The sequence below is a fragment of the Ammospiza caudacuta genome, chromosome 2 (assembly GCF_027887145.1).
Source record: "Ammospiza caudacuta isolate bAmmCau1 chromosome 2, bAmmCau1.pri, whole genome shotgun sequence".
Taxonomy (NCBI): Eukaryota; Metazoa; Chordata; class Aves; order Passeriformes; family Passerellidae; genus Ammospiza; species Ammospiza caudacuta.
Window position 1 is genome coordinate 27846849 of NC_080594.1, and position 27363 is coordinate 27874211.

Sequence of the window (27363 nt, forward strand, 5' to 3'; positions counted from 1 at the left end):
ATGAAACTTGGGTGTTGCAATCAATACTTATCTGCTTTGCACTAGACTGGTTCTTCTTATGCTGTGATTACCACTGTAATAACTAAGCTCTTTTTCTGAGCCAAAGTGGGTTTCTTTAGACTGTCAGGTGGAATTTGGAAGAATCCAGGATGTTTTCTTCTTCATCAAATGGCCTTGCTGGGTGGAGGCCAAGGAAGTTGGATCCAGAATGGGATACCTAGTGGCTTTATACAGGTTTCATACTCTGTAGCTTCTCTAGGAAAAAGGAATTGCTTGCTCCTCAGCTGGTAACTCAATCCCTCAACTTTAGTCAATATAGCTTTGTCTCCCTGTCACCAGCTCGCAGGCTGCCATCAGCATGGCTCCTAAAGGCACTTGCCAGAGCACCCACAAGCAAGGCCCTAGGGAAGGTTTCAATCACTGATGCTTTGTGGCAAAGAGGCAGAAACACGAATGGTACTGCTCTCGTGAGCTCTCAAGTATAAACTTCTCAAGACAGGAGATGGCTTTTTCTTCTGCATTTGCCTGCCCATGCACAGCAAAAGGATTGGCAGTGAGATCTCTGGTAATCCAGAGACCTTGCAACAACTGTCCATGTTCATATTTCTGCAAACCCGATTCACGAGAGGCCACTCTTTAGGGCTTCCCTTGAGAGTTCATTGGTAAGGATATGAACGTACATTAATTTTTCTTCTTCCCAGAAAGCTCTTTTTCAGTCAACCAGGCACCTAGCTTGGCTCTGAATAAGACATAGAGATGAGAAATGATAAATTATACTCTGGACTGTGATCTCAGCAGCTTGCAAGCAGGGAGAAGACACATTAGCCTGAATAAACATAAGTCAGTAGAGACGTGAAGTAAAACTAAGAGGGGCTTGAAAGCAGGCATTGGCTACCATCTCTGAACTATTTCACTGGAGTCTTTTCTTGGCTGTGTTACTTGTTATCCTGGTGCAAGGTACAGGGAAAACAGAGTTCCTTCTAACATAAATACCCACAGATGGGTAGGCTGCCTGTAGTATCCCTCACAGACCATGTAAGTGTGATAAGTGATAAATGGTTCTGTGTCGGGACTTTGTCCAGGATGTGGTGCAGCTATGGGGTATTTGAGGTTATTGCATTCAGTGACAAAAAATAATCTATACCTTTGTGGGGCATGGATTAGGCAGGTTATGAGCTAATATAAAGGAGAATAAAACAACAGGGTACCATCCACTCTTGGTACAAAGAATCTGGGTTTTGTCCCTTTCAAGAGATGAGACTATGGAGTGGTTTTGTCCCTTTCAAGAGATGAGACTATGGAGTGTTCCCTAGTGAAGTATTCCTCATGCTGACAACTGCTAATTCATGCAGACTGCATAGCACACCATCAATACTCACCCCCACTCTAACTGAACACATCACAATTTCCTGACAAATCCAGTTCAGATCTTCAGTTTTGTGGACTTTGCCATGGCTTACCATCACAAACCAGGGTGGCAAAAGTCAGCAGGTATGGCAGGCTTAACAAGCCTGCAGCTGTGTCCTGAATCACAGGAAAGGGATCAGACTATGTGCAGGGAGGGACCTGCTGGCCTGCTGCTGGAAGGTGCAGGTCAGTGATCCCAGAAAAGAGCTCTGCTGGCCGGAGGAGAAGAGCTAATGAAGCTGTTTGTGCTCCCAGACAATGCCTGTTAAATTATCCACAAGTACTCAGACCAGGTTGCCAATGTTGGCCTCTCAGGTGAAAAAGAAAAGGGTCTTAGTGATTCTCTCTACCTGCTCTGTCAAAATATAATCTGCCAATCATCTGAAGAGGAATGTAAGAGGAGAGCAAGGACTTGCATCATTCCAAGGAATGTCATTCTTGCTTTCATCAAATTAAAGCTGATCTGTAATGTCTTTTGCCATTGAATTATTATTTTTCCTCTTACCTGCCATCCTCCCAGGTGTCAGTGCTACAGTCAACCTCAGTCACACTTTAGCTTTCTCACAGGGTTAGGAGAGGTTTTTTTTCCTGTGGGCTGCTTGAGGGGATCAGGACTTGAAGTGAGAAAAATGTCTGGTTCAACTGCTCACTGAAGAACCAGAACAGGAAGCAACACAGCAATTTATAAATCAATTTTTTTTAGCTTCCCAGATAAGCAGATAACTAAGCTATGATTGCAGCATTTAAATGAACTATCACACACATCCCTACCTTTCCTGCCTAAGTACCAATACTGCCTTCCCTTTGCATTTGTATCTTCTACTTCCCAGCCAACAAGAATTCAACCATTTCTGTGGTCCTAACTCAGGTAATTAGCCAACAAACTCTATTCATTAAGTCAATGAATTAAAGAAACAGCAGACAAAGTTGCTAATGAACTCCTTGAAGAGAGTGCACAAAGAAAAAAGTAATTTGACCCTCTTGCCCCTTGATACGGGTTTAATTCCACTACCTGGCCATTCAAAACCTCCCACACAAGATCAATAACACTCTTTCTTCCAGTTCTGCAGTCACAAGTTTAACCATGAAAAACATTGAAGGAGAGAGATATATTTTAGAAACCTTTACAATGATCTAAAATAGCTCTTTGATGCATAGCAGATGTCTTCAAAACTCGCATAAATGGAGCCAAAATGCCTTGCAGTTCTGGAAAAGGGAGATTCCAAGATAAGACACGTTTCCAACTGCAGCAGCTCTGGAAGGGATTTGGAATTTATATTAATTGTCAACCTCAAGGAAAACATTTAAAAGAAGCCCTTCTGTCTCCCATTTTGAGACAAATGTCTTACTGGGCTTTATGCTGCTCAAAGACCTGATGTCTGCCTGAAAGCAGTTCCTCTGTATCTGTAAAAGACAGCAGATGGGTTCAGATGGGGAAAAAGAAAGAACCACAATCAGTAACACATGGAGGTGACAGACTGAGGACTGCCTGCCCTTCATCATAACCTCTAGTTTGTTACACAGGAGGTGCTTGGCAGGCTTCACTGTAGGGAGGAGGACTGAGGAGGGATTGGAAAGAAGTCAGTGAGATGGTGCTGAGGGTTGCCAACAAGGCAACACCTCTGAGACACACAGCATGGGAGAAAAATGTGAAGGGACATGCTGGAAAACTGAACAGAGCCAAGAAAACTGTCCCCACAGTCAGAGTAGGGATGGGATTCTTCAGTTCTATTGCTAACTAGAGGGGATAGCCAGAGCGAGGATTTGTTCTGTGGAGACTTTTGTAAAAAAGGAGGAAAAAAAAATCATCTGTCTGATACAGTGAAATAGGTGGTACAAATGAAAAAAACTCCCACAAAGCAGCAACAGCCAAAATGATGAGTCAGGACAAGAATCTTCTCACTGCTCTGAAGAAAGCATCTCATGTGTACCAGATCTTAGATTTTATGAAGATTTAACGCCCTTAACTCAGTGTTAGGCTGTGCTCACAGAGTAGCTAGGGAGTATCTTTTAGTTGGATACAAGAAAGAGAACTTAAAGACTGATGCAGCGGTAATATGGAAGATTTGATATGAAGTAAACCTTAAGAACAGAAATATCACAGCGAGAAGATTCTATATACATAATTAAAAATGAAAAAAAAAAGTTCTCTTCTCCTATGAATGTAAATGGCACAGTCATACTTAATTTAGAAAAAAAAGCAAAAAACAGAAGAGAAAAGTCAGGTAGTGATGATAATACCACAGATGATTAGTGTTCCCCTAGTCAGCCCTGCTCTCACCTCCTCTTGGCAGGCTTTCCCCATCTTTTTTCTCTTGGTATTGCAAGAAATGGGCCAGAAATACAGACTGCTTATCTAGCTTTCATATACATGAAAGCTCAGGAGAACTTTGGTTTGGCTGAAGACACAAGACAGGAATTTAAGTAACCCCAATCTCAACCACAGGCTCCAAATCCAGGGGCTTCTGGATGTAGCCCTTAGATTAAGCTCTGTTCCAATGTGTCATTCTACCTTTCTCTCTCCAACTTTCTTTCTGCAACACTTTCTGGCTCACTTTTCTCCTCTTTTCTGGCTGCTGAACTGCAGTAGAAAGCTGGACTAACTGTAGCATATGCAGAATGTTTGTTCTCTGCCTCCCTCAAATCCTCTTTAACCCTTTACATATGTAGGAGTATCACAGAAGATCATTCATATGGGGCTAATCAATGCTTTCCCCACGCATTTTAGATAAAAGTATATCTGATCAGAAAAGAAATCAGATAAAGAGTTTTTCTCTCCTCCAAGGACATGATACGGAAGGATAGAAACCTACCTCTTGTTCACATCCTACTGTTAAATCTTTAGGGGTTGAAGGTACCCAAGCTGCTAACCCCCTTTTAGTCTGGCTACTAAAAAGATATCCTTCTCCCAACCTTGCCACATCCTTGAGCATGGAGGGCACAGTCAGATGGCAGAACAAAGATGGTGAGTTCTCCTTTATTCTCTTACCATTCTGCTCTTCACTCACCTTGAAGATCAATTGCCTTCTTTAGTCACCTCAGAAGACACAGGACTTTTGGCTATCTGCCAAAGTGGAGAGCAGTATGAACTGGGCTACTGTTTGCCTCTCCCTTTTAAGGCAAATCAGTAGGAAGCAAATCCCATGGTTTTCATAAAGAACCTCTTTTATGCAATGTCTCAACAGAAATCCTTTTCCCTCAGTCTAGCACCAGCAGCATTTCATCTCCACCACTGTGCTGTGCAGCACCAGTGGTAGAGATTGGGACAACTAGATGAACATCTAAGCTAAATAGAATTACAGGTCCAATTCTGCAGAGCATCTACTGAAGTAATTTCATTTGTTCACTTGGAAAACCTGATTATTGTGCCTGGGAATTCATACTGCAAAACAATCTTGAAGTACATTTAAGATTCTTGCCACTTTTCTATAGCTGCCTATATTGCTACTGAAATTTTCTTTGATGCTGGAAGAGAAGGGAACTACTGTACAGATCACAAATTGAATCCAGTTGGATTTCTTACCTGTGGGAGTGAGGTGCCTCCAGGTGATGACAGGCTCAGGACGCCCATTTGCCATGCAAACCAGGGTCACATTGCTGCCCTCATTCACGGTGATGTCCGAGGAAATATTGGAGATCTTTGGTGGAACTGCAAAGACAAAAGAAAGTTTGACCTTGTTATAAGCAGAATTTTGGAGGGCAGCTTGCCTAGCCTAATCAATTTCCTACCTATTAACCAGAGCCAGCCACAAACTCACCTCACAGGCTGCACCCCTCTCACTACTAGCTGGGTTTCTGAAATTACATCAGAGTAGTATGTACCGGTGTGTAGTTTGTATTTCAAGGGTCTGCAGCTAGAAACAGCCTGTGCTGCAACTGTAGCTTTGTGTTTGCATAAGTTTGGGGGTCTTCATAAAATGACCTCTCAGAACTTTCCTGCCTACCTCAAGGCTACCTGGAAGGGACCAGCAGGCTCCAAGTATCATCCCAGCTAATTTTTACACTCTGGGGAGCCCCAGATGGAATTCTGCATCCTCCTGTGGGATGCCAGGCTTCAAGGCACTGACTCAAAGGGTGAATTAGTTATTGGTTTCTGTGACACCTTTCAGCCAAGAGGGATCCCCCATGGGCTACCTGCAGTAGGCAGTCTCTGGATGACTGCACCACCCATGGCAGAGCACCAAAGGCACAGTAGAATCTTTAAGATTCACAAGATCAGCCATGACTTGGACATTCAAGATCCTTAAAAACTTTCCAAACTGAGTTTGTGTCATGGTACCAGAGTGACCATGAACTGGGACCTGAACAGGCACTTCCAGGTGTGGAGTGTGCCAGCTGCTGCAGTCTTCCCTCTCTCACACCCATGTCTTGCTTCCATGCTTCACACCCCATGTCAGGTGGTGAGGGATTTTCACTAAAAAGGAATCCTCTAGTTTGTTTTTTTTTAATATATTTTCAGCTTCCAAATTTGTGTGTAGCGAGGAATGAAACAACATAATTTTCTGCTTTGCTTACCACAGAGTAAACAGACAGCAGCTTCCCCTTCCCCCTGCCTGGCAGGAGTGGCTGATGGTCCTTTTGAAGCAACACTGCCTATAAGCTAGGTGGGGAAAAGGAAATGAAGCCTGAAGAGAGCAACTCACTACTTCCAGCTGTGTTGCTGGATTCACAGGAATGTTGTTTACAACCCACAGCTCATTAGCCCCTCTCTGTAGGCCCCAAACTTGCAGACAACGTTTGAGTATCTATGGCCATGGGACCCCCGTGAAGGAAGGGGACTGTTGAGTAAAGTGAGGCAGACATCTATTTCCCAACAGGCTCACTCAGGCAGGCAAGGAGAGATTGAAGGCAGGGGCACTGGGGAAGGGTCATCGTGACCTGTGGAGAAGTGACAATGCAGAGGGCAGTGAGGGAGCAGCCAGGGGCAGCACAATGGGGAAGGCTTTTGCATGCCTTGTGAAAGCAGGACAGCTGGGGACCCACCTCAAATGCCTGTGCACCACTGCAAGCATCGTGGTGGAAAACCAGCAGGAATCTGATGTTCACACAGATTCACAGAGGAATGTGTGTGAAAAATCATTGGGATGTTGGAGCTGGGCTGAGACAGCTCAGGGCTGGCATGTAACTCAGATACAGGCTTTCTAAGAAAGACAGGCAGGAAAGGAGAGGAATAAAATTGCAAAGCAGTGGTTGGCATGTACCCAGGTCTGGATGGTGAACTAGCTCAGATGTAAGGATCAGAGATATCACAGCATCACTCTTGTTCCTTGGTGGTTGTTACCAATTACTTGATTAAGAAGAGGCAATACTGCGTTAGACAGGTAGTATAAGCCTCACAATAACAATCCTTCTTTAGGGACCAACCACATTGATATTTTCAGGAAGGGAAAAATTTCAAGGCTCAAGCAGTCACACATGGGAGTCCTTCAGGTTCAGCATGAGTTAGCAGTATGCCCTTGCAGCAAAGACCAAACATCCTGGGTTGCATTAGCAAGAGTATAACCCCCAAGTGGAAGGAACTGTCTAAAACCCTTTACATGGTGCTTATGAGACAGCATCTCAGGCACTAGATCAGTTTGGGGCTCCCCAGAACAAGAAGGCCATAGACACACTGGAGCAAGTCCACTGGAAGGCTCCCAAGATGGGAGAACCTAAGACAGATGGGTCTGTTCAGTCTTGAAAAAGAGAAGGCTGAGGGAGATCTTGCTGCTCTCTAAAAAAAGTGAGTGAGAACGTGCAGAAAAGACAGAGGCAGGCTTTTCTCAAAGGTGTGCAGTGAACACTGAAAAACAGCTAACATGAGCTGCAATTTAGGGAAAATTCTGACTCAAGGGAAAAGCTTTTACTTTCAAAAAGGGCTCCTCAGAGAGGGGATGGAAACTTATCTCTGGAGATACAGAAAACTCACTTCCTTTCTTTTCCAGTGGATGAGGGGAACATCCTGTTCTATGGCTCAGGACAGACCTGCCCATTGTTCCAGCTAGCAAACCTGCAGGCTGGCAGAGCCCTGACAGTTCTGGTGCCAAAATCCAAAGTGCTACTCTTACTGAGAACAAAGCAACTTGGAAGGCCACCTCTGACCTGATAGAAGACTAACATGCACAAGAGAGGACAGGGGGGCTTAGTCTGGGAAAGAACATCAGAGGCTGCTATTTCTGGTAAAGTTGTGGTCCAGGTATTCTGTCAGGGGACACAAGGACAGTGACTTTGGAGCACAATTTATCCATGGTGCTCACTGGGTAAGGAGAGCCCAGGAGTAAAACCAGTGGCTATACCACATTTTGGGAATACTATTGCAACCTCAAGGGGTTAACATTTGCATAAGGAAAAAAAGCCATGCAACAAACCAAGAAGGGCTAAGCTAAAGCAGGACTAGCAGGTGAAGCTGTGGGCCAGTGTGAAGTCCTAGTAGAATGGTGCAATGCCAGCCAAAATGGCTGAGGAAAGAGCAGCAAAAGCCACTACAGGGCAGCAGCAGAGCTCCAGCTGGGACATGTATAAACTGCCACTCTCCAAAGCCGTCAAGACATTTTACTTCACAGAGGATCAAATAAACTCAGCCAGCACAAGCAGTTTTGACCATGCCTACCGAATGCCCAAGAGGAAGAGCATGTGTCCAGATGATCATATCTGTCTTGCCACTTTTTCTGATGAGGGTGAAAAGGACATCCAAGACTGAAATCCTGTTAGGAATATAATGGCTGGTTCCTTTCAGCTGGCACCTCAGTCAGAAGGCAAGGAAAGGCTAAGACAAGGGGGAATAGGGCAGAAAATAATTTCCCTCTGAATTTAAAACCTGGCTTGGCTTCATCTGTTTAGAATCCAAGGCCAGTGGACAATAATTTCACTCAGATAAAAAGTCAGAGACTTTTAATTTTCAGGGCGTCAAGCCAGCATGTTAAAATGCCAGAACTGTCAGCACCAGCAACAGTTAGCATTGCCTCCTTGGCACTTGTCATTACTTTGCACACACCTTTTTAGGACAACCTTAAAATGAGAAGCTTTGACCTTATTATTTTTCCCCATGTGTGGGTTGTATTATGTTTTCACAGGTCCCAGACAGCTGAAAGAAGAATTGCTGAGAATAAAACCTCCTGGGACCAGAATCTCCTGGGTGTCACAGCCTGCATTTGCCCAGCCATCTCCTATTGACCCTCAAGTGTAAAATTCTTTTGTGACTGGTCTCTCCGAACCATTAGCACGGGCAAACCCACAAGCTGCAGCCCCACAGCAGGGCAAATACTACAGCACAACAGCACTTACAGGCATTTTCATAATTTGACTAACAACTTTTTACTTCAGGGTAAAACAGGCTGCTGCTAGACCCGTCTGGCTCCAAGGACCCCTCTGGTTCCAAGGGAAAGCACTGCCAGGGTCTTAGGTACTGCTGAAAAAGATAGGATTGACATATTTTTCTGCTCTTTTAGTGTAAATCATATCAAGTATCCATTACAATGTGCTTGGGATGCCCCTGGTTGGGGTGGGGAGCAGAACCATGAAAGGAAGTACGCTATAGTACCCCACTTCTCCATCCCCAGACAGGGAGGATGCCCTGCCCACAGCAGGAACTGATTCTGGAGAGATGGGAATGAACACTGAGAGGCATGGCTTAAAACTCACATATTTGTTTCTTCTACATTTCACATCTACGGCACAAGGCTGATGCCAGCCCAGCATCTCATCTTCCATGTCACTGACAGCAAATAACAAATCCCAAAGTAACCAGCGGCCATTCTCCATGAGAGAAGCTCACATTGGAAGGGATGGAGAGCTGCAAGGCAGGTGTGAGACAAGGGCAGAGATACTGTAGGGTGCCCTGGACTGGGAGGGCAGCAGGGCAGGAGGGGTACAAGGTCAGAGCTGGTGTGGCAGATTTTAAGTCCGAAGAAAGATACAGTGACAGAGCTGGGTAGAACAGGCTTGTGTAGAAACAGCTTGTACTGAGGCTGTTCTAGTTAATTGCCGTCAATCCTTCACTTCATGACAACTGCAACTCACATTAATTTAAATAATAAGAAAGACTGAGACATGAAAAATAGATCATGCTCCCCCAGCACAATCACTGTTGCTCTCCAGATGAAAGCAGGTGATTTGTTTCCACAAAAACACGCTCTATAGCAGTTATTACAGACCAGGGGCTGCATACGCAAGGCAGCAAGGAAACCACAAACAAGCAAACACACAAACATCTGCTGCTGTTATCCTTGCCTTTTATGACCAAAGCCCTTCAGAGCTCAAAACTCCTCCTGAGATATTACCTGGGATGGTGTGGGCGGGCTGGATCAGTGTTCTGATTCAAGGCTGTGGAAGGAGGCAAGGAGCAGTGCTACATCCCTAATGTCAGTAAATGAGTGAGGTTAAGAGACACAAGTTCACATGCAGGAGACAAGCTCATTAGTGCCTTTCCAGGAGTGCATGGGGGATGGCACAAGAAAGCGCCAAGGCCACCCTTGCTAAAGCACTGCTTCTAGAGATCTTTTCCTGATGTTGTTTATGCTGAACCTGACCTATGCCACAGCTCCCAAACAGTTCAGATCCCTGCCTTTTGATCAGAGAACCTAGACACAGCACAGGCACAAAGTGGCAGGAGTTGGAACCACTGTTTAGCAGAAGTTGTACAAGGGGTACTCACAGGCTGGGGGCACTAGTCCCTGGCTCGCACTGATAGAACTCTGCTTTCATGGTGCTTCACATGACACCTCAGGGCAGCAGGAGGATGGGTTTGTGAGAAAAGGGCAGGAAGCACAGGACTAGGAACTCAAGTCAGGTATGACAACAAAAAATGCAAACAGAGGGAGAGTGGACACCTAGTGAGAAAACTCTGAGCCTTGTAAATGCACTCGCATGAAATTCAGTGAGACTCCTTGGACTCTTCCCTCTGGGTAAACAGTGTCCTACATCTAAGAGCCTTGGATGGAGCTTTCCACTGTGGGGCAGCTACTCCCCAGTCTCCAATTCCAAAACTGCTCAACAGTACAGTATTTTGTCAATAAGTCACAAAATCATTAAAAAAATACAGCTCTTATTCCCAGTCTACAGACCTATAATACAGCAAAAGCTACTTAATACCTCCAAGACACAGATGCAAACAGTACTGCAACTGCCTAAGAAAGCCCATAAGCTTCATTTAAGTGGTCTAACTGCTTGTCCGAAAAAGGGCACCTTGGATACAAATGGAAAAATTCTCAATTCCTTCCATATATCCTCATTAGTTGCTTCCTCCAGCCTATTTCCTTCCTCTCTGTAGGCTAGTAGGACCCCCATCTGTTGGATAAAATTAAGAGTCCCACCCACTAATACACAGGAGTGACCAGCTCTCAGGGCAAAAAAAAAAGAAAACATCAGGACTTCTCTCCAAAGTCAAAGGAACTTTGCAGCCACTAAAACCCTCCCCAGGTGCCTATCAATTAGCCTTGAGAGTTCTTATTTCCTTGTCCCCAGATCCCAATTAACAGCACTTTATATAAATTGCTAATAAGCCCCAAAGCAGAGGTAGGGGGGATGCTGACCATCATATGGTTCTTCAGTACTTTAGAACAGCCGCCTTGCTCACCACAATTAGGGGTCCTTTCCTGGGGCAATTAATTGATAGCAAATTGGCCTCATTAGTCATTGTTTAGTTAAAGTGTTTAGTGGTGAAAAGAGAACCTGAAGAAGAGGTTGAGCTGCTAAACACAACTAAATGGTTTAATTTCCCTCTTATGCTTGCAGCAGGCTAATCACAGCTCTTTACAGCAGTAACAAGAAACAGCTTGTTGATGCTAAAGTCCGCAAAGGGAGCAAGCTGAGGGCTGGAAAGTAAAATCCAGACACCCTTTGGGATGCTGCATGGTAATGTTTCTGAAGCATTCTACAGAAGGAATGCGACATCAGACCCAAGATGTGTTTTTTACGGTCTGATTCACGCTGCAGCCTCAGCCAGAGGGAGACGAAGCTGTCAGCAGAGCGAGAGGGCAGAGAGGGAAGTTGCTGAACTTCATTAAAGAGAGTGGACTCTGAAAGAGCATTCTGACCTTCTACTCTGTTAGGCTTGTTTCACTCTGCCAATGCCTCACTCAGCATTCAAGCTTCTGTGAAGTAGAGGCAAATGCTAAAGGCTTGGTTTTGTTTTTTAATCCCCTGGGAAACAAAAACCTCTCAAAATACACTACAGAGTTTCCACAAGGTGTAAAAATTCCCTCTTTATGTTGTCTGAAAGGGAGTGCCTCATCACGTGGCCTTTAGGGAAGAGTCTATGACAGCCAGAGCATGGAAGCCACTTTAAAAGATCTGCAGTTCCCAACCCATAGTGTGCTCCCCCACTGCTCTGCACCGCTGGAGCTGATCTCCATCAAGCATCACTGCTCATGCCCAGAGAGGCCGGGCAGAGAGAGGCACAGGGGCTGCTAGCTTGGGCCTGCATCTTGGTGAGCTCCCCCATCAAGCAGCTGGAGCCTCACCCGCTGAGACACCAGGCAGGAAATTGTTTAAAATCCAGATGGGGACTGTGCATATTGCACTGCCTGGGAGCAGAGAAGCAGACAGGATCCTGTAAATCAAAGCCATGTGCAAAGCTACCCACGAGCTGGGTAGCTAGCATGTCAGAGCACACCACACTGGAGAGTAAGAGCTTACAAGCCAAAACATTTTGTCTAAAGGAATACTCTGCCTCATCCAATAGTGTCTGGACTATTTTTTCCACATAACATTGCATGGGAAGCCCTTTCAGTACATTCTTTCTTTCTTAGCAGAGAGCAGCACAGTGTGTGAAGGTGTTACACTGTCCCATTCCTGAGCTGTTGAAAAAGACAGCACAGAACTGGGCTCAATTCTTTACACTCATCATCACTGATTTTACTTTTTATAAACTTGTCTCCACTAAATTTTCAAGAGAGAAATTATTTAGCTTCCACACTGAAAGAAACACAGAAAGGAACATCTTAAATCTCAAGCCAGCCTTGTTTATCAGTGCACTAAGGTGACAGTATAGGTCAGGGTTAAAAGCAGTCTCACTCCTGTTCATAGCCCAGCACCTCCACTTGAAAACTGGATGCCAGCCTTGCACTGTAAAGCATCTCCAGCTCTGAGCCTAAGCTCCAGCTTTTACCCAGTGCTGATTGTATTTCACCCACACCTGGCTTTTTGGTGTGCCCTCCCCAAGCACAGGTTTACAGAACCCACATTTTGGATCCTGATGCAGTCCAGGAGAGCAGGTTCTCAGTTATCCGCTCAGCATGTAAATGAAAGCACAAAACACAAGCCAGGCATATGCCCAATATCTGCTTATCACCAGATATGCACCTCTGCATATGAAGTTCTCTGCTACAACCCTTCCCTTTCTTTTCTATTAGCATACTGAATTTATGCCACTCATCTGCAGCTACTGTCTTTAAAACACTGCTCTGTGCACTTGCACTTATTTGCGCTGCTGCAGTTCTTTCTGCTTGTAAAACTGACTTCAAGAGCTTTATGGCCAACCCTCCTAGAGGAGCCTGCTGTGACAACAGCCTTCCTCACAGGACATGTGTAAACAACAACAGAAGTGCTTGCTATGCTAATCCCCAGGGATTAACTCTTGAAATGCCACCTAATCCCAAACATTTTAAGGACTGCAGATGTACACAGCTTTTGGTCTTTGTTTCAAGTGTGTTTACATATTCCCTTAAACTGTTCTTTTAAAATCTGGTAAGTATTTACTTATGGGACAGAAACAATAAAAAAGATCTTTCTTTTTGTAGACATAATCAGCCATCCTGGAAGAGAAATCCTGTAAGAAAAGTTGTCCTTGGTGTTCAGGTCCTCCAAAGACATTTCTGAGAATTTTCTTAAGAAGAACCTGTTCACAGGAACATTAAGCATGTTGGATGTATATGGCCTGCAGCTGAGTCCTAAGATGCAGCCTTTCTAGGGCTTGATTCAGAGCCAAGGGAGCTTCTCCTGTGATGTTGTTCACCTCTGGACAAGTCCTTTTACAGCAAGAATGGGTGATGGCTTCAAGGAAATGCCGCAGCCAGAAGAGAAATGCTTTATTAGTCAGTTGGGAAGAAAATTCCCAAGATTATGGGTTTTCAACTGAGTCCCATCAGGCCTTGGCTCCTGCCTGCTAACTCCTTCTTTGGGACATAGATTAGGGAGCACTGGCCAGGTATGAGGAGGAAAAAATAACAGAGAAAAGCCTATGTCATTCCAGGGCAAGAGGTACAGGTCAAGAAAAGATCCTAAAAAGGCAAGTGGGGAAGTAATTTAGTTTCAGCTAATACCCCACTCTGGCTAGAGAAACAGAGCCAAATTGTTTGTTTGTTTGTTTTCAGATCTTGTGCTGTTTATATTCAGCTCATTAGGGACAGTCTACAACCAACAGAACAACCATCATGAACCACTGATGAACATCCACACAGAGGCCATCTCTCTTCAAGGGCTGTTCTCAGATTCCCTTGACTGCCCATGGTTTATCCCACATCCTCTTTGACAAGCCACAGGGTGATAAATATGGCTCTCAAAGTCTTGTGGATACCACATACCCAAGGATCTGGCTCAGTTTCAACCGAGGCATGTTTGCAGTGACAAGCCTCTCACTCAAATGCATGTAGTACATGTAAAATATTTTTTATTAGCAGGCTTTCCTTTCTCACACATTGAAGTGAGCAAAATGGAGCAGGACAGCTTGCTGTAACCACCTTTCAAGATAGCTTTCAGGATTCTGGAGGAGCAGAAAGCTACAGCAGCACTTTGGAAATACTGGATTTGCTTTCAGTTAAAAGTATGAAGAACAAAGATAATAATCCCATACTGGCACTTTTACACAGAATCACAGAATATCTTGGGTTGGAATGGATATTAAACCTAAAATCATCTAGTTCCAACTCCCCTGCTGTGGCCAGGGACATCTTTTACAAGATCAGGTTTCTCAGAGCTTCATCTAACCTGGCCTTGAACATTTCTAGGGATGTGGCATCCACATCTCTCGGCAACCTGTTCCAGTGCCTCATCACTGTCAAAGTGAACAATTTCTTTCTAACACATAATCTAAACCTGACCTCTTTCAGTTTGAAGCCATTTCCCGAACCTGTCACTACATGCTCTTGTCGATATTCTCCTCCATCTTTCTTGTAAGATCCTTTAGTTACAGGGAGGCACTGAAAATTAGGTCACCTTGAAGCCTTCTGTTCTCCATGCTGAAGAACAATCACAATTCTCTCAGCCTCTCCTTGTAGAAGAGATGCTCCACCCCTCTAATCACCTTGGTATCCCTCCTCTGGGCTCACTCCAACAGATCCATGCCCTCCCTGTGCTGAGGACTCCAGAGCTGGATGCAGCACTCCTGGTGAGGGTCTCACAGAGCAGAGCAGAGGGGCAGAATCCCCTCTCTCACCCTGCTGGCCACGCTGCTTTGGGTGCAGCCCAGTACAATTGGCTTTCTGGGATTGCACTGTCACTATTTCTGTATCCAGAGATGTTGGCCTTTCCCACCACTCACAGTTATGAAACACCAGCTGTGAGACCTTCATTTGCTAGCCATTGTTGAGCTTGGTGATAGCTGCAGCAGCCTCATTTCTAAAGCCCAGGGTGTTATCATCAGCCATTTGAGAAGGGAAAGCCAAAGAGTTCAAAGCAAAGAATCCCTCCTGCCAGAAATGCTCATCTCTGCAAGTCTGATCCAGCAGAAAAGAAGAAAAAACAAATGCAGTACTCCTGAAGTAAAGGTATCTTTGAACAACATAGGCAGCTGGCTAGAGCTGAGATGTAATTGTGGTGATCTCCTTCCCACAAAGCAACCAAGAGCCAAGTTTTCTGAGAAGGACAGTTTCTGCAGGTGGAGCTTCTCTGCCAAAAGCGATTGCACTGTTTTGGTTCAGCCACATGCAAGAACACCTTGACACCTTGGAATTTTCCCACTGTTTCCCTTTCCAAGCTTTGCTGTGTGGTAAAGATGTGCTGCATACATGCAGACAACCTCAAAGGGAGGGAAGGGATGAATCCCAAGAGCTTTGCTCTGTAAACATATGACATTGAATTGGTGCCATTTCAATTAAAGGAGAATTTCTCCCAGACTGCCAGGAATGAGGCTTATTCTTTGTCTGCAGCTTTACTAGAACACATAAAAACACTGCCTTCTTCCCCCAGAGTGGTTCAAGGCCGCCCTCTTCAAAGTTAATGGTTTGCTGGTCTCTTAGTGTTACAAACTGAGGGAATCACAGAATGGATAAGGTTGGAAGAGGTCACAATGGGTCATTGGTCCAACCTTCCTGCTAAAATATCATCCTAGACTACACTGTCCATTCAGGAGGATGAGGTTATATCCAGAAGGGTTGCCAGCACCTTTATGTTTAGTGGGACAACATCTTTACTGACAACTTTTATCTAAGGTTCTGCAAGCGGATACTTGCCACTCCAGAAATCCAGTGCTACTGGCTGCAGAGCAGGAATGAGGTATCTCCTCTGATTTTCAACAAAGAACACAAACAAAAAACTGCATTCACTTCCAACTGCAGTAGGGAATCAAAAACTAAGTCCCATGTAAAACACAAGCCATGTCTCTTTACTGTGACAGCACATGCACATCTGAGCCTCTGTAAAAGCACAGTTTTGAAGGTAAGCAACACTACTAAAAAACTGAAGGAATCACTCAGGTGGTCTGGTAGTCCACATTCAGTAATTGTTCTACACACTTGTGCTCCACCTATGTAAGGCTCAGCTCTCATTCTCACTCTTAGGGAACCAGTGTGTGCAAGATATACAGCATTCCCAGAGACTGGTACCCTACTGGTGTCACAAGAGGTATGATGCCTTATCCATCAACAGCTCCACCAAGTGAGAAGAGAGTAAGAGAAGAATATATGCAAAGCCCCACATGTTCTTTATGAGGAATTAACATGCTGAAAAGTTCCTTGGCAGAACAAAAAGAGCAAATGCAAGACAGACAAAACAGACTTGATGCTTCACTGCTGGTATAAATTAAAGAGAACACTAAATACTCTTACATGAAAAGAAATGCAGAGAAGGAGAGAATCAGCCCTGTGGTTCATAAACCCAAGGTAGAAAGCTGGCCTCTCAAAATACTGTGCAATCTGAACAGGAATAGAAACGTAATCAATAGTTAGGGATACTGATGAATGATAAGGATACACTCATACACTTTCCCTTCTGATGGTCTCATGATATACTGGAGTCTGTAAAAATTATTTCCCCAAAGCACAAAGAGTGATAAAAAATACAAAGAAACTTTGCATCAGAACACAATTCTGAAAACTCTGCCAAAGCCTGAAGAAAAGCAGAGATATAGCTGAGATGGCATCACACGATGGATCAACCTGCCACTGGATTGGGCGCAGACACTCATGACAAATAGGCACAAGGGATGCAGCACAAATACGGTGTGACACTATATCCTGGGCATATGCTTGATGTATGGAGGATTAAATGCCACACACACACTGTCCTGGCTAGATTGTATCTAGTGCTGACAGATACCTGAGGGATCTGTCTCTTCTTTTATACACTTTGGCAATTGCCATGCCAACAAAGGATTATGGGACTGGGGGGGTGAGATGGAGAGATCATTTGCTACTCTGTTTAAAACAGACTTTACCCTCTGGGGGGATTTTGTCAAGATGTTGGATTTCTTCTTAAATTATATTTTTACCTGCCTATACACATTTGAGGTTGATGGGCTTCTCTCATTTCTTCTATCCGTCTAGCACAACACCTCATTCTTCTGGAGTCCCAAAAACCCTAAAGCAAACTTGGCTTCCGTAAGTTGGTTTGAATACTGCAGCCCTCAGCCCTTGCTTCCATGCAAGCTCAAAGGCAAGAAAACAGCCAACATGCTGTAAAGACCAATTCCTCTCCCTCTGCGGTGAGCCCTCTGATTGACGTCTCCGTTCGTTGAGAGAGACAGACTGTCTTGAGTGTGAGATAGCTAACTATCACCTGGGGAGGCAGTCAGAGGGGGAGGGAGGGAGGCAGGGGGACACAGCCAGACAGACAGAAAGGCAAAGAAAGACAGACAGAAAGGAGAGCTGAGGAGGGGGAAAGAGGAAAGGACTGACAGTGTGGTGCAGATGAGAGAAAGACAGTAGCGCTGATGAATTAAGTTGTCAACTTTGGCATCACCTGTGTACCTTGTCATGCCAATAAATTCATTGAAGCTGAACCTGCACCGTGAGTCAAGAGTGAGAGAGTGCTGATGGAAGGAAGAAATAACAGCCCATTTAAAGACTCAGAGCAATTTATGAGTTACCTCAGGAGGGAAGTAGTGACAATGGGGAAGGAGAGGTGCTTCCCCATCAAGCTGGGCAGGGAAGCTTGTTTTGGATTCAAGCTGTCCATCCAGTCCTGCTGGAGACAATAAAGAGATAGAGACAGAGACTTGGTTCAAGAAAGGAAAAGGCAGTGGAGACGCTTGCTGGGGGTCCAAGGGAAACAGGGCAGGCGCATGCCTTTGCATATGAGCCTCAGGAATTCCCTTGAGGTGCTGAGGGAAGACGTTGAGGACAAGAAGCCAGGTACCCCATTGCGAAAGGAGACAAAGAGTGTAGAGCACAGCACCACATCACTGAGGGAATGTGAAGGGAAGAGAAGTAAAGCAGCTCTGGCACAGAGGGGTGGCTGTGCTGGAAAGCCAGGAGGGACACAAAGGCCTCTGCTGACTCTGAAGTTGGAAGCATGGCACTGAGATGTGAACAGCTTTGACAGGCTGTACCAGGGAAGTACTGCACCAAGGTGCTTTCCTGCACAGCTAAGGAGATTCTTACCAACCTTTTTAAGGATTCCATGTATGTCTTCAAAGAGGAGCTCACAGGCTCCTTCCAGTCCCTCAGAACTCCAGCGAAGTCTGCTGCATGTGACTGAGGAATAGGAAAACCAATGGTACAGTGCTCTCACCCATTACATTTTTCTCCTCCTGCAACTACAGCTTCCCAAACTGAGCAGTATCTGATCCAAATATTTGAGAAATGCATCTGTGTCTTTACCCCTTTCCTTTGTTTCATCCAACTCACCATTTCCCACACAGGAGCTTTTGCAAACCTTGTGCTCACAGATGATGGTCAGCTCCTAACAAAAACTCTGATCAGGGACTACGAGTTGCAGAGGCTGATTTCCAAAGCAACCTGAGACTCCCTGTGACCTCCTTTGTAGCCATCCAAAGATGTTTACATTCATGTGACAAGATGTGTTCACTGACCCTTGCAATGAGCTGATCTCAACTAAGCGCCAGGCCTAGCACCAGGAAAGAGAAGGACACTACCTGCTCTGAGATTTATTCCTCCCATGGCCTCTGCTGCTGTGTGCTCCACTGATGCCCCAAGCTTGCATAGAGGGGAGGGAAGGAAGGAGAAAGAAAAACACCTAGATTTGTACCTCAGGAAGAAGTATTGGTGGTATTTTCTTCAATCAGGGAGAAATTCCGACTCAGCCACACAAGTAGAAAAGCTAGTCTTTCCAGCCTGAGTGAAGCACTGAAGATTTACAATTGTTCAGGGTATTTGGGAAATCTGGATAGGAGTGTGTGTGCACATGCATAGCATGTCACAAATCCATGCAGAGGAAATAACGCATATGGCATAAAACTAACTTATGTGGATATCTGTGTGCATACATATAAAAACATAAACATGCTTAGAATGTATATATGTTTATAGTTAGATACATACTGATAAATACACATATACAAATACTGCCATTTGCTCCTGAAAGCCCCAGCCTCTTTGAGAGCTCATGTTTGGCTGCTGTTTTGCAAGCAGCCAGGCAGCCACGACACAGCTGTCCGGACTGGGGTCCCCTGAGCTGTGCGGTGGAGCTCTGCTGGCTGCGTTCAACTTGACATCAAATGAGAGCAGGGATCTCGCTGAGCCAAGCTCCGTTCTGATCTGACTGGTGCCCAGATCAGCTCAGCTGTAGTGCCCTCAGGCTGTGACACTGTATTAAAGTTGAGGGCAGCTTTAATCTGCTTCACCATTTGCACAGTGGAAGCTGTACTTGGCCTACTGGGAAATTATGAGCATGTCCCTCATTCCAGTAAAGTGGACAGTTTGTTTCCAGGAGTTGTGATCTTTGTGTTCGTGTAACTTAGTTTAAATGATCTAAGTTGGTGGCTTCCAACCATTCTCATTGTGAGGGCACCTAGCAATTTCCTGGGGAAGGTACATGTGCCGTACAGGGAATGTAACTCTCCTAACAATAGGTTTGGTTTTCATGAAGTTCACAGACTTCCTGAGAGTTACAGACTATGATGGTCTGATGGATTTTCATTTACTATAGGGAAGAAGGAAAAAAGTCTCACAGTTCATAGTCTTCTTCTGTCAGGGGTATTGAGTTGATTATTGCCCCCTTTAGCAACAGGAATAGAAAGATGGAGCTGCAGACATGGGGACCTTTTGCCACGTGTAGGGGCCTATGGTACACTTAAGCATCCCTGTCTCCTTGAAAGGTTACAGGGACATCCTGCCCCACAAGAAATCACTTCTAACCACACATATGCCCTCATGGACATCGTTGCTCCTGAAGGCACCCCACTGACTCTGCATTGCCTAGACATCCCTCCCACAACAGGACAATGGGACACGCAATGGGACACAGCCAGAATGCCAGGATGTCAGAGTACAAAAATACCTACACCATCAATAGTGTCCTGGCACCTGGACACTGGCCCTGGTGGCAGTGATCACAGCTGTAGGAGGGCTGTGTTGCTTTTTAGAAAATTTAATTTGTATACATGAGACATTGCAGAAGAAACAGTATTATCCAAGGACATTCTCTTTCTCAAAAAGCCATTTAAAACCAACCATGAACCAACTTCTGGAACTGCTGAAGACCCCAGGACACCTCAGAGGTAGCTTGACTTTATCTGTGTCTAACCAAGCAACACATAAAAGTACGGTAAGGAAGTGTTTAGATCATGCCAGAGGCTACAGAAAGGAAGAATGACTTCTATTTGGAAAGACTGTTCAATAGAGAGATACCAAATAATAAATAAATGAAAATAGGTGACATTCATTATGACATTTAAATGACTAGATGCCAAGTGTTTGTTAAAGTACCATGTGGTCTGGAAGAAGGCAATCAAAGAAAAAGGACTTGGAAAAGCAGTGAGTAATGGTGACCCAATCCATTTAACTATTGACAAAACACAGGTGAGGAAATGTGAAGGGGAAAAAAAATCTCTACGAATCATCAGCTAATGGATTAAATGCATCTGAGTGCGAGATGGAAATTAACTGATCAATTCACTCAACAGCTGCTAATTATATGTGACAAGGCAGGCAGACTCCAGAAGTCTATGGAGCTCAAAGGAAAACAGTGCTGGTAGAAAAATTTGAAGGCTGCCTCTTGCCACTATGGGGTGTGACATTTGCCCCGGTGAGAGAATATCACTGTCACTGAATAACATTTAACTCTGCAAATGTTTGAAGTCTGTATTTCAAAAGCACAGAAAGGGGGGTTTTCTCTCATTGCTTTATAACAATTTTCAACATTAGGTATAAATATATGGTATCAAAATTAACATGCCAATCTAAACAAAGTTAAATGTAATGCTACAATCAAAATGAAACCTTTTTGCCTCATTGCAGTTAAATATTTTGACATTAGTGGATTGAAACTAGAAAGTTAAAAGGATTTGTTGTGACACTCATTGGTCCAAAAATTTCTTTGCATGGCCCATGCTCCTGCAAAATGCTTTCATGCCAAAAGAACTGATCTTCTGATAGGAAGTAATCTCACATTTTCTGATCACTACTTTCACTATTCTATTTTGAATTTTCATTAACAGTAATATTTTCCTGACCACTTCCATTTTGGCTTACACCATTTAGGAAATGATCACAGAGATATTGACTATTTTTCCTCTCCCCTTAGGCTTACACTTTGCATATATTGATCCCTTGGGACTCCTTTAAAGTCATGTCTTTGGAGAGTCAGCAGATTGTAGGATATATAGAAAATAAATAAATACTAATGATGAATTAATTGATCACCAGGGAAAGATTAGTACCAAACTGTGATTTTTCCTTGAATGAGATCAGAATGGGAACCTCATTCATGCAATTCTCACCCTGCACTGTAGCATTGAGTCTTGAATCCGCTTTTGGAATAAGGATAAATGCAAAGCACATAAACCAGCAATTAAATTATTAATTCAAAGGGGAAACCAGTGTGGCTTATAAACCTGGTGAAACTTCCAAATTAGGTATCTCAGGCCTGACATTATGACACAATCAATGTCATTTCTGGAGATTATGAGACCTGAGCCAAGGTGGTCTTCCAGATCATCACACTAACAGTATTTATTATCTATCATCAAACCCCAACTCTGTAACTTGTGGGGGTCCAGCATGTTCTGTGCATGGCCTATGACACTATTTTTAGACTGTTTTTTAAATTCATGGTTGAAGGGAATTCAGAGGATGCAATGTTTAATACAGTGCTTCATGAACTCCTGCTAGCAAATTTAATTCAATCTGTCTTGGGTTAGGAGCACTGTCACGGATTGGCAATTGCCTGAAGAACCATAAACAAGGGATAATGACAAGGGGCAGGTAAGAGCAAAGGTGTAAGCAGGTGTAAGAGAGGGGCTGTAGGAACCATGAGAGGTCTGTTTTCATTTAACATCTTCATTAATGAGCTTGAAGAGTAGCTTGCTAATGAGTGGTGGATGATGCTCAACTGGGAGGTGCTGCAAACATCCATAAGGGCAGATAAACATAAAGGGGTACACAAGGATTAGTCATAGGAGCAGAAAGAAAATAATGGAACAAATTCATTATCTCTACAGAAGAAAAGAAAAAACCAAGCAGCTCATAGTAAGGAAAGATCACGGGGGTTGAAGAGACCTGCACATCTTTTCAGATGGGATGAGTGCACAGCTTTGGATGAAATTACTCAAAGCACTGAAGAATGTAAAATTGCAGGTGGTCTAAAGACAAGAATAAATGGTAAAGCATCCAGGCACTCTATTAACTATATGGAAATGCCATCTAAGGCCCAATCTAGAATACATCTGTACTGGGGATGGCACACGAGCTCATACCTATCTTCATAGCTGGGTTAAAATGTATTAATTAAGTAAGGCTTCAAGAATAATGTTTCCCTCATTTAAGGGAAAATAAGCCACACTGAAGAAGAGGCAAAGAAAATAATGAAATTCCTTTATTTCAGTAAGCTTAACAGTAATGCTGAAGATATAAAAGGTGACAGAAAACTCCCTAGGACCAAGACAAATGACATCCTAGAAAAAAAAAGTTTCAGACAGAAAGACACAATGTGATAAAAGAATGGTCCTCCTTAGCATTGCTAAGAATACATGTTCAACAGCACAAGTTATTCTGCTGCAGCAGGAGAGGCATTCCTTAGCTTGCTAAATCCTAATGGGCAATACAGCACCTCCCGCACAACATCTCACTGCAACATGAAAAATTGACTTGATCAAGGTTCATTCCAAGCTATTCCACAATTTGGCTAAGCTTTCATCTGAGGCTGATCTATACCACTTGCTGTTAGTCAGAGAAGAGTTTGATATTTAGCTCCCCGAGTAACCCAAAGCTGGAGTGTTCCCCCTGCACTCTGGAAAGCCTGGCCAGAATTTGCTGTCCTTGCTGTAAACACAGAAGGTCACAGGACTGCTTTTGAAGACATTAACTGTTCCATGGCTGTGAATCCTTGAAATTTTGCATTCCCATTAGAAGACCATGATACTTAAAAGACTACCCAATCCCTTATGGCAGCTGTGCTCCTTGAACTTTAGTACCTCTACTTTCAAAAATCAAAAAAAAACAACAACAAAAAAAAGAAGATAATTACTTATCAGGAATAAAAAGAATTAAGTAATTTCATCTGTCCTTTTTCCCCATCACCTGTGGTCCATCTATGCCTACTCCAGCTCCTTAATTTAAGTCTTTAAAACTTAACTGGGCAAAAAAGAAGCAGAAAATGTATGTACGTTAAAAAATGTATGCACGTTAAAAAATGTATGCTTATGTATGCTAAAAAATTCTGAATGAACGGGGGTGTCAAGGGACAGAGAAGACAAGGAAGTTATCAAAAATAGAATTTTCTACTGATTACAGCAGTTCAGAACCAGGCCCTGCCACTCATTTGCTCTTATTCTCGGCAAGCTTCTATGTGCCTCAGCTCACTGGGAGTTGCAATCTTTTTTTGTACCCCTCCCTTTTAATCAGGTCCATTTTAACTGTAGACTATAGAGCAGTCTTTCTCTCAGGCTTCATTTGCAACCTTATACAGACTTACTAGAACCTGTGGTCACTACACTAATTGTAATTGGAATAAGCAAAATTAATTTAAGTTCCTTAGTCTGCGCCACAAAAATGCCACCAAATGCAAGGTTTAAAAAGAATATATATTTTTTAAGTAAGAACTAAATAAGGAACCTGAAGTATTAGCTCACTTGCAAAAGTATGGCTTTAACTCTGCATAGTGTTCATTGCAAAATGGCAAATTATATATTAAACCCTCACTAAAAAAAAGAAAAAGCGACTGGGCTTCAATAAAATGTGGCAACTCAGCCTAAAATATATTTTCCCCTCAGAAAATTATATACAGAATTAATAAAATAACATTATTTAAGATAGGTTAGGATAGTTCCCTTTTTAAAGTTGGTGAGATGAAGAAAGAAGAAGCAATGGAGCCCAGAAAATTTAAGAGACTTGCTGAAAACCACAGAGGACATAAGTGCTTTTGTCAGGAGGCCTCATGCTTTCAATTTTGGGCATAGATCCCAGGGTCACAGAGTCTGAGAAGTACTTTTTGCACATTAAAAGTGTGACGCTATGAACTGAGTGCTTTAACACTCACAGACAATATGCAGTAACAAATTCAGAGCGTAACCCAAGGGGCCAGATTTCAGGCACAGAAGCACTCCACGGGGAACCCGGGTGCAGTAAGTGGACCACTAGTTTTGATACCTAAGGTTTTCTTCTTCTCAAGCTAGATCTCCAGTTGAGCAGAACAGTTCTCCTTGTCCTGACAGGCAAACGTGCATTGTCCCCTTTTCTGTTGACAGCAGAGGATAGGAGGCGGTGAGAAAGGTTCAGATGACTTCCTGGACAAAGGAGGTTTGTAGCTGCAGCCTGATGAACATCGGAGATAAGAGCAGCAGCTACAGCAAATTGGCCCCAGTGGGAATGGCAGCAGCAATCCCTCCACCTAAAGGCAAGCCAGCAATTACGCTTGCAGTGCCCAGTGTATGTCTGCCTGCTCCTATCACTGCCCTCCCATCGCTGCCCCCATGCCCCCCACTCACAGAGCAGGTGTACTCAAGGCTACTGCTCTGTTATGCACAGCTTGAAAAAAAATCCAGTCCTTTCTTTCTTCTGCTCTGTCTGAAGCCAGAGCTTTGAGCCTTATTGCACTGCAGAACAAAATGGAGAAGAGGGTTTGGGTAGGGAGGCAGGATAAGAAGTACAGCACATCAGCCATAAAGATCTGGGAGAAAGAAAGCTCAGATTCCCCATCTGCAACTGACTTTTAGACAAGCAATGGGCATTCCTGACATGCCAAGAAGCAGTTAAACCACCCAAGATTTCTGACAGCATAAATCCAGCAGCAGTATCTGGGGAGTACTGTCCTCTCAAGGCAGCAGGGCTGCAGAGTTTGTTGACAAAGGGCTCCGTCCCAGCATCCAGCATAACTCCAAGGCTGGCTGAATGCCTGTAGTGTCTTCCAGCACACAACAAGTTAATAACAAGATTCTCAAAATTCTCTGCATGCTGTGAACCTCCTCCCTGAGCTCCTTCTTTTGTCCCAGCTCCTTCCTTATTTTCCTGAGTCAGCATGGCTCATAGCACTCAGCTACAGGAAAAGGGCTTAATAGGATGGCTGGACAAAATTAAAGGGGCGTTATTAATTTGACAGGTGCTGCTGCCTCATGTCATGTCCCAAGTTTGTCCTATAGCTGTGCTGATTATTTTCTCTCCTTGGATCAGGGACATTTCATTTATTAGCACTGAACTTCCCCCTCACTGCCTGCAGCCACTGCTGCTCTGATCTCCCCAATTCACTTTGCAATTAAATTTTGTCCTCTTGTGAAACAACTGTGCAAGAAAGGTCTTGTGTTTTGTTTTCTTTTTTTCCCCCTTGACCAAGTTCTTCTTGGTCAAAACAGCCTCTGGAAATCCTAGCAGAATCCCAAACAGAGTAAAACTAGCTGGGAACAGTATAATATGAAAAGGAGTCTAGAAGCTGTAGTTTTATAGACCTAAAATACTCATCTCAAAAAAGAAGAGGGAAGGGGGGCACTGGAGGCCACTAAGTCATAGGTGTAGAGGTATAAGTCTGATGGAACCATGGAGCTACTGGAGATTTACATGAAGATGGCTTGAAAGGAAACCCAAGAACTTTTGTGTTGGAAAATCTTGAGATGAGGAGCATCAAAATCATCACATCATTCCCTTTACAAACACTAGCAGTCAAACCCTCTGATGGGCAGGAAGACTGGGGAGCATGATTGCTCCTATTTAAGTGATTTACTTTATTTTCACTGCTGCTAACACTCTGTGGTTTGTTTGTTTTTGGTTTTTTTTTTCCCCCAGGAATCACATTAACAGCTATAAAACTGCAAATTTAAATGAACTCTGCTCGGGATCTGTTTTTGCTCCATAAAGCTCCACATGGCTTTTTGTTTGTTTCCTCTCATCCCACTCCTCCCCTACACACAATTCCCCAGAAACCTTCATGTCATCAATTACTCCTTTGCTGTTTCCCCTTTTGAAGCCAAATCTTCATGCCTCCCTTCTTTTTACCTTCTTCTCCCCAGAAACAAAGACCTCCTTTCTCTGGACTACTCATGGCAACCCTTTCATTCACTCATTCCTAGGACTGTTAACACAAATATGTTATATATGTATGACATTTCTGGTTTTGTGAAACTGGACAACCTTTCATATGCCCTTGCTGCCACAAAAACTTTAATTAAATGCAAAAACTTTTCTCCTGGCTTCCTTGCCATTCCCTAAGTTCCCATTCCCTTTCCTATCACTGAATATGTCAAAGGCTGAAGATAGTAGAAGCAATATTACCCTTTCCTAGGAATGAATGCTTTTTTTCCAGGACTGAGCTGGCCTGCTTTGATGCCAATTACACCAGCTTTTTTATGGCTTCATTACTGCTAGAGCCACTATAAAGCACAGCACTGAAAGGCTGGACCAGCCTTTTTAATTGCACAGAGGTACTGATCATCGTGCCTTTATGTACTTGAGATGTTCTTTCTGATCCTCCACTTTTCTGAGCCAGGGATAGCTCCCCAGGCTAGGCAGAGCAGAATGAGGAAAAACTTGGGTAAAGCAGCTGGCATAAGTTGCCTCTCTCTGGAGATCTCCATGTGAGAAGTGCAGAGCACTTTGGGCTGTTTTAAGCATGACAGCTGGCCAAGCATCAAAGGTCAAGGCAGCAAGAAAAAAAGGAGGAGAGAGCTCAGCATGAAGGATTTGTGGAGCATCACAGGATTTCTCTCCAGCACAGTGATCTGGCCATTCCCAAAAGGCAGGGGGTCAAACTCTGCTCTTAAACATAGCAGCATGAACAGTGTTAAGATCCCTGACTGCTGCATAACACAATACTAAATAAGTGCTCAGGTGCTGCCTTTGGAGACAAACCAAAGGAACAGAAGGGAAATGCTTTATGAACCATTTGACCACTGTTGATCTCTTAACAAGGGTAGGTAAGAAAAAAATCCAGGGTGCCTGACACCAGCTGCCTGGGAGAAGATGAGGGCACCAAAGGGTGAGAAGTTTCTCAAACTGTGGGGTATCCCTAAGACACAAGAATATGCGTCCTCCTGACTTGGGAGGGTGCATGGGAAGCAGCTGTCTCCTAGAAGCCATAGGAAATGATGCTGCTTCTTCAAGTTCACTGGGGCTGCTGTAGATGAGTTTGATAAGAGAGGTCTGTGACATGAGATATTGGAGCACAAAGCAGTGCTGGGTGAACTCTCACTGGCATGGGCAATTCTCAGTATTTGAAGAG

General features: G+C 43.9%; 1 protein-coding gene across 2 annotated transcripts in view; it reads right to left on the reverse strand.

Moving 5' to 3' along the window:
- The window catches only part of LSAMP (limbic system associated membrane protein), a 303962-nt gene that overhangs the window by 107570 nt on the left and 169029 nt on the right, over positions 1-27363 (reverse strand). For both annotated transcript variants that reach the window (XM_058824905.1, XM_058824904.1), the window contains exon 3: positions 4931-5056. In XM_058824905.1, the coding sequence (XP_058680888.1) occupies positions 4931-5056 (126 nt within the window). The remainder of the gene's footprint in view (positions 1-4930; positions 5057-27363) is intronic.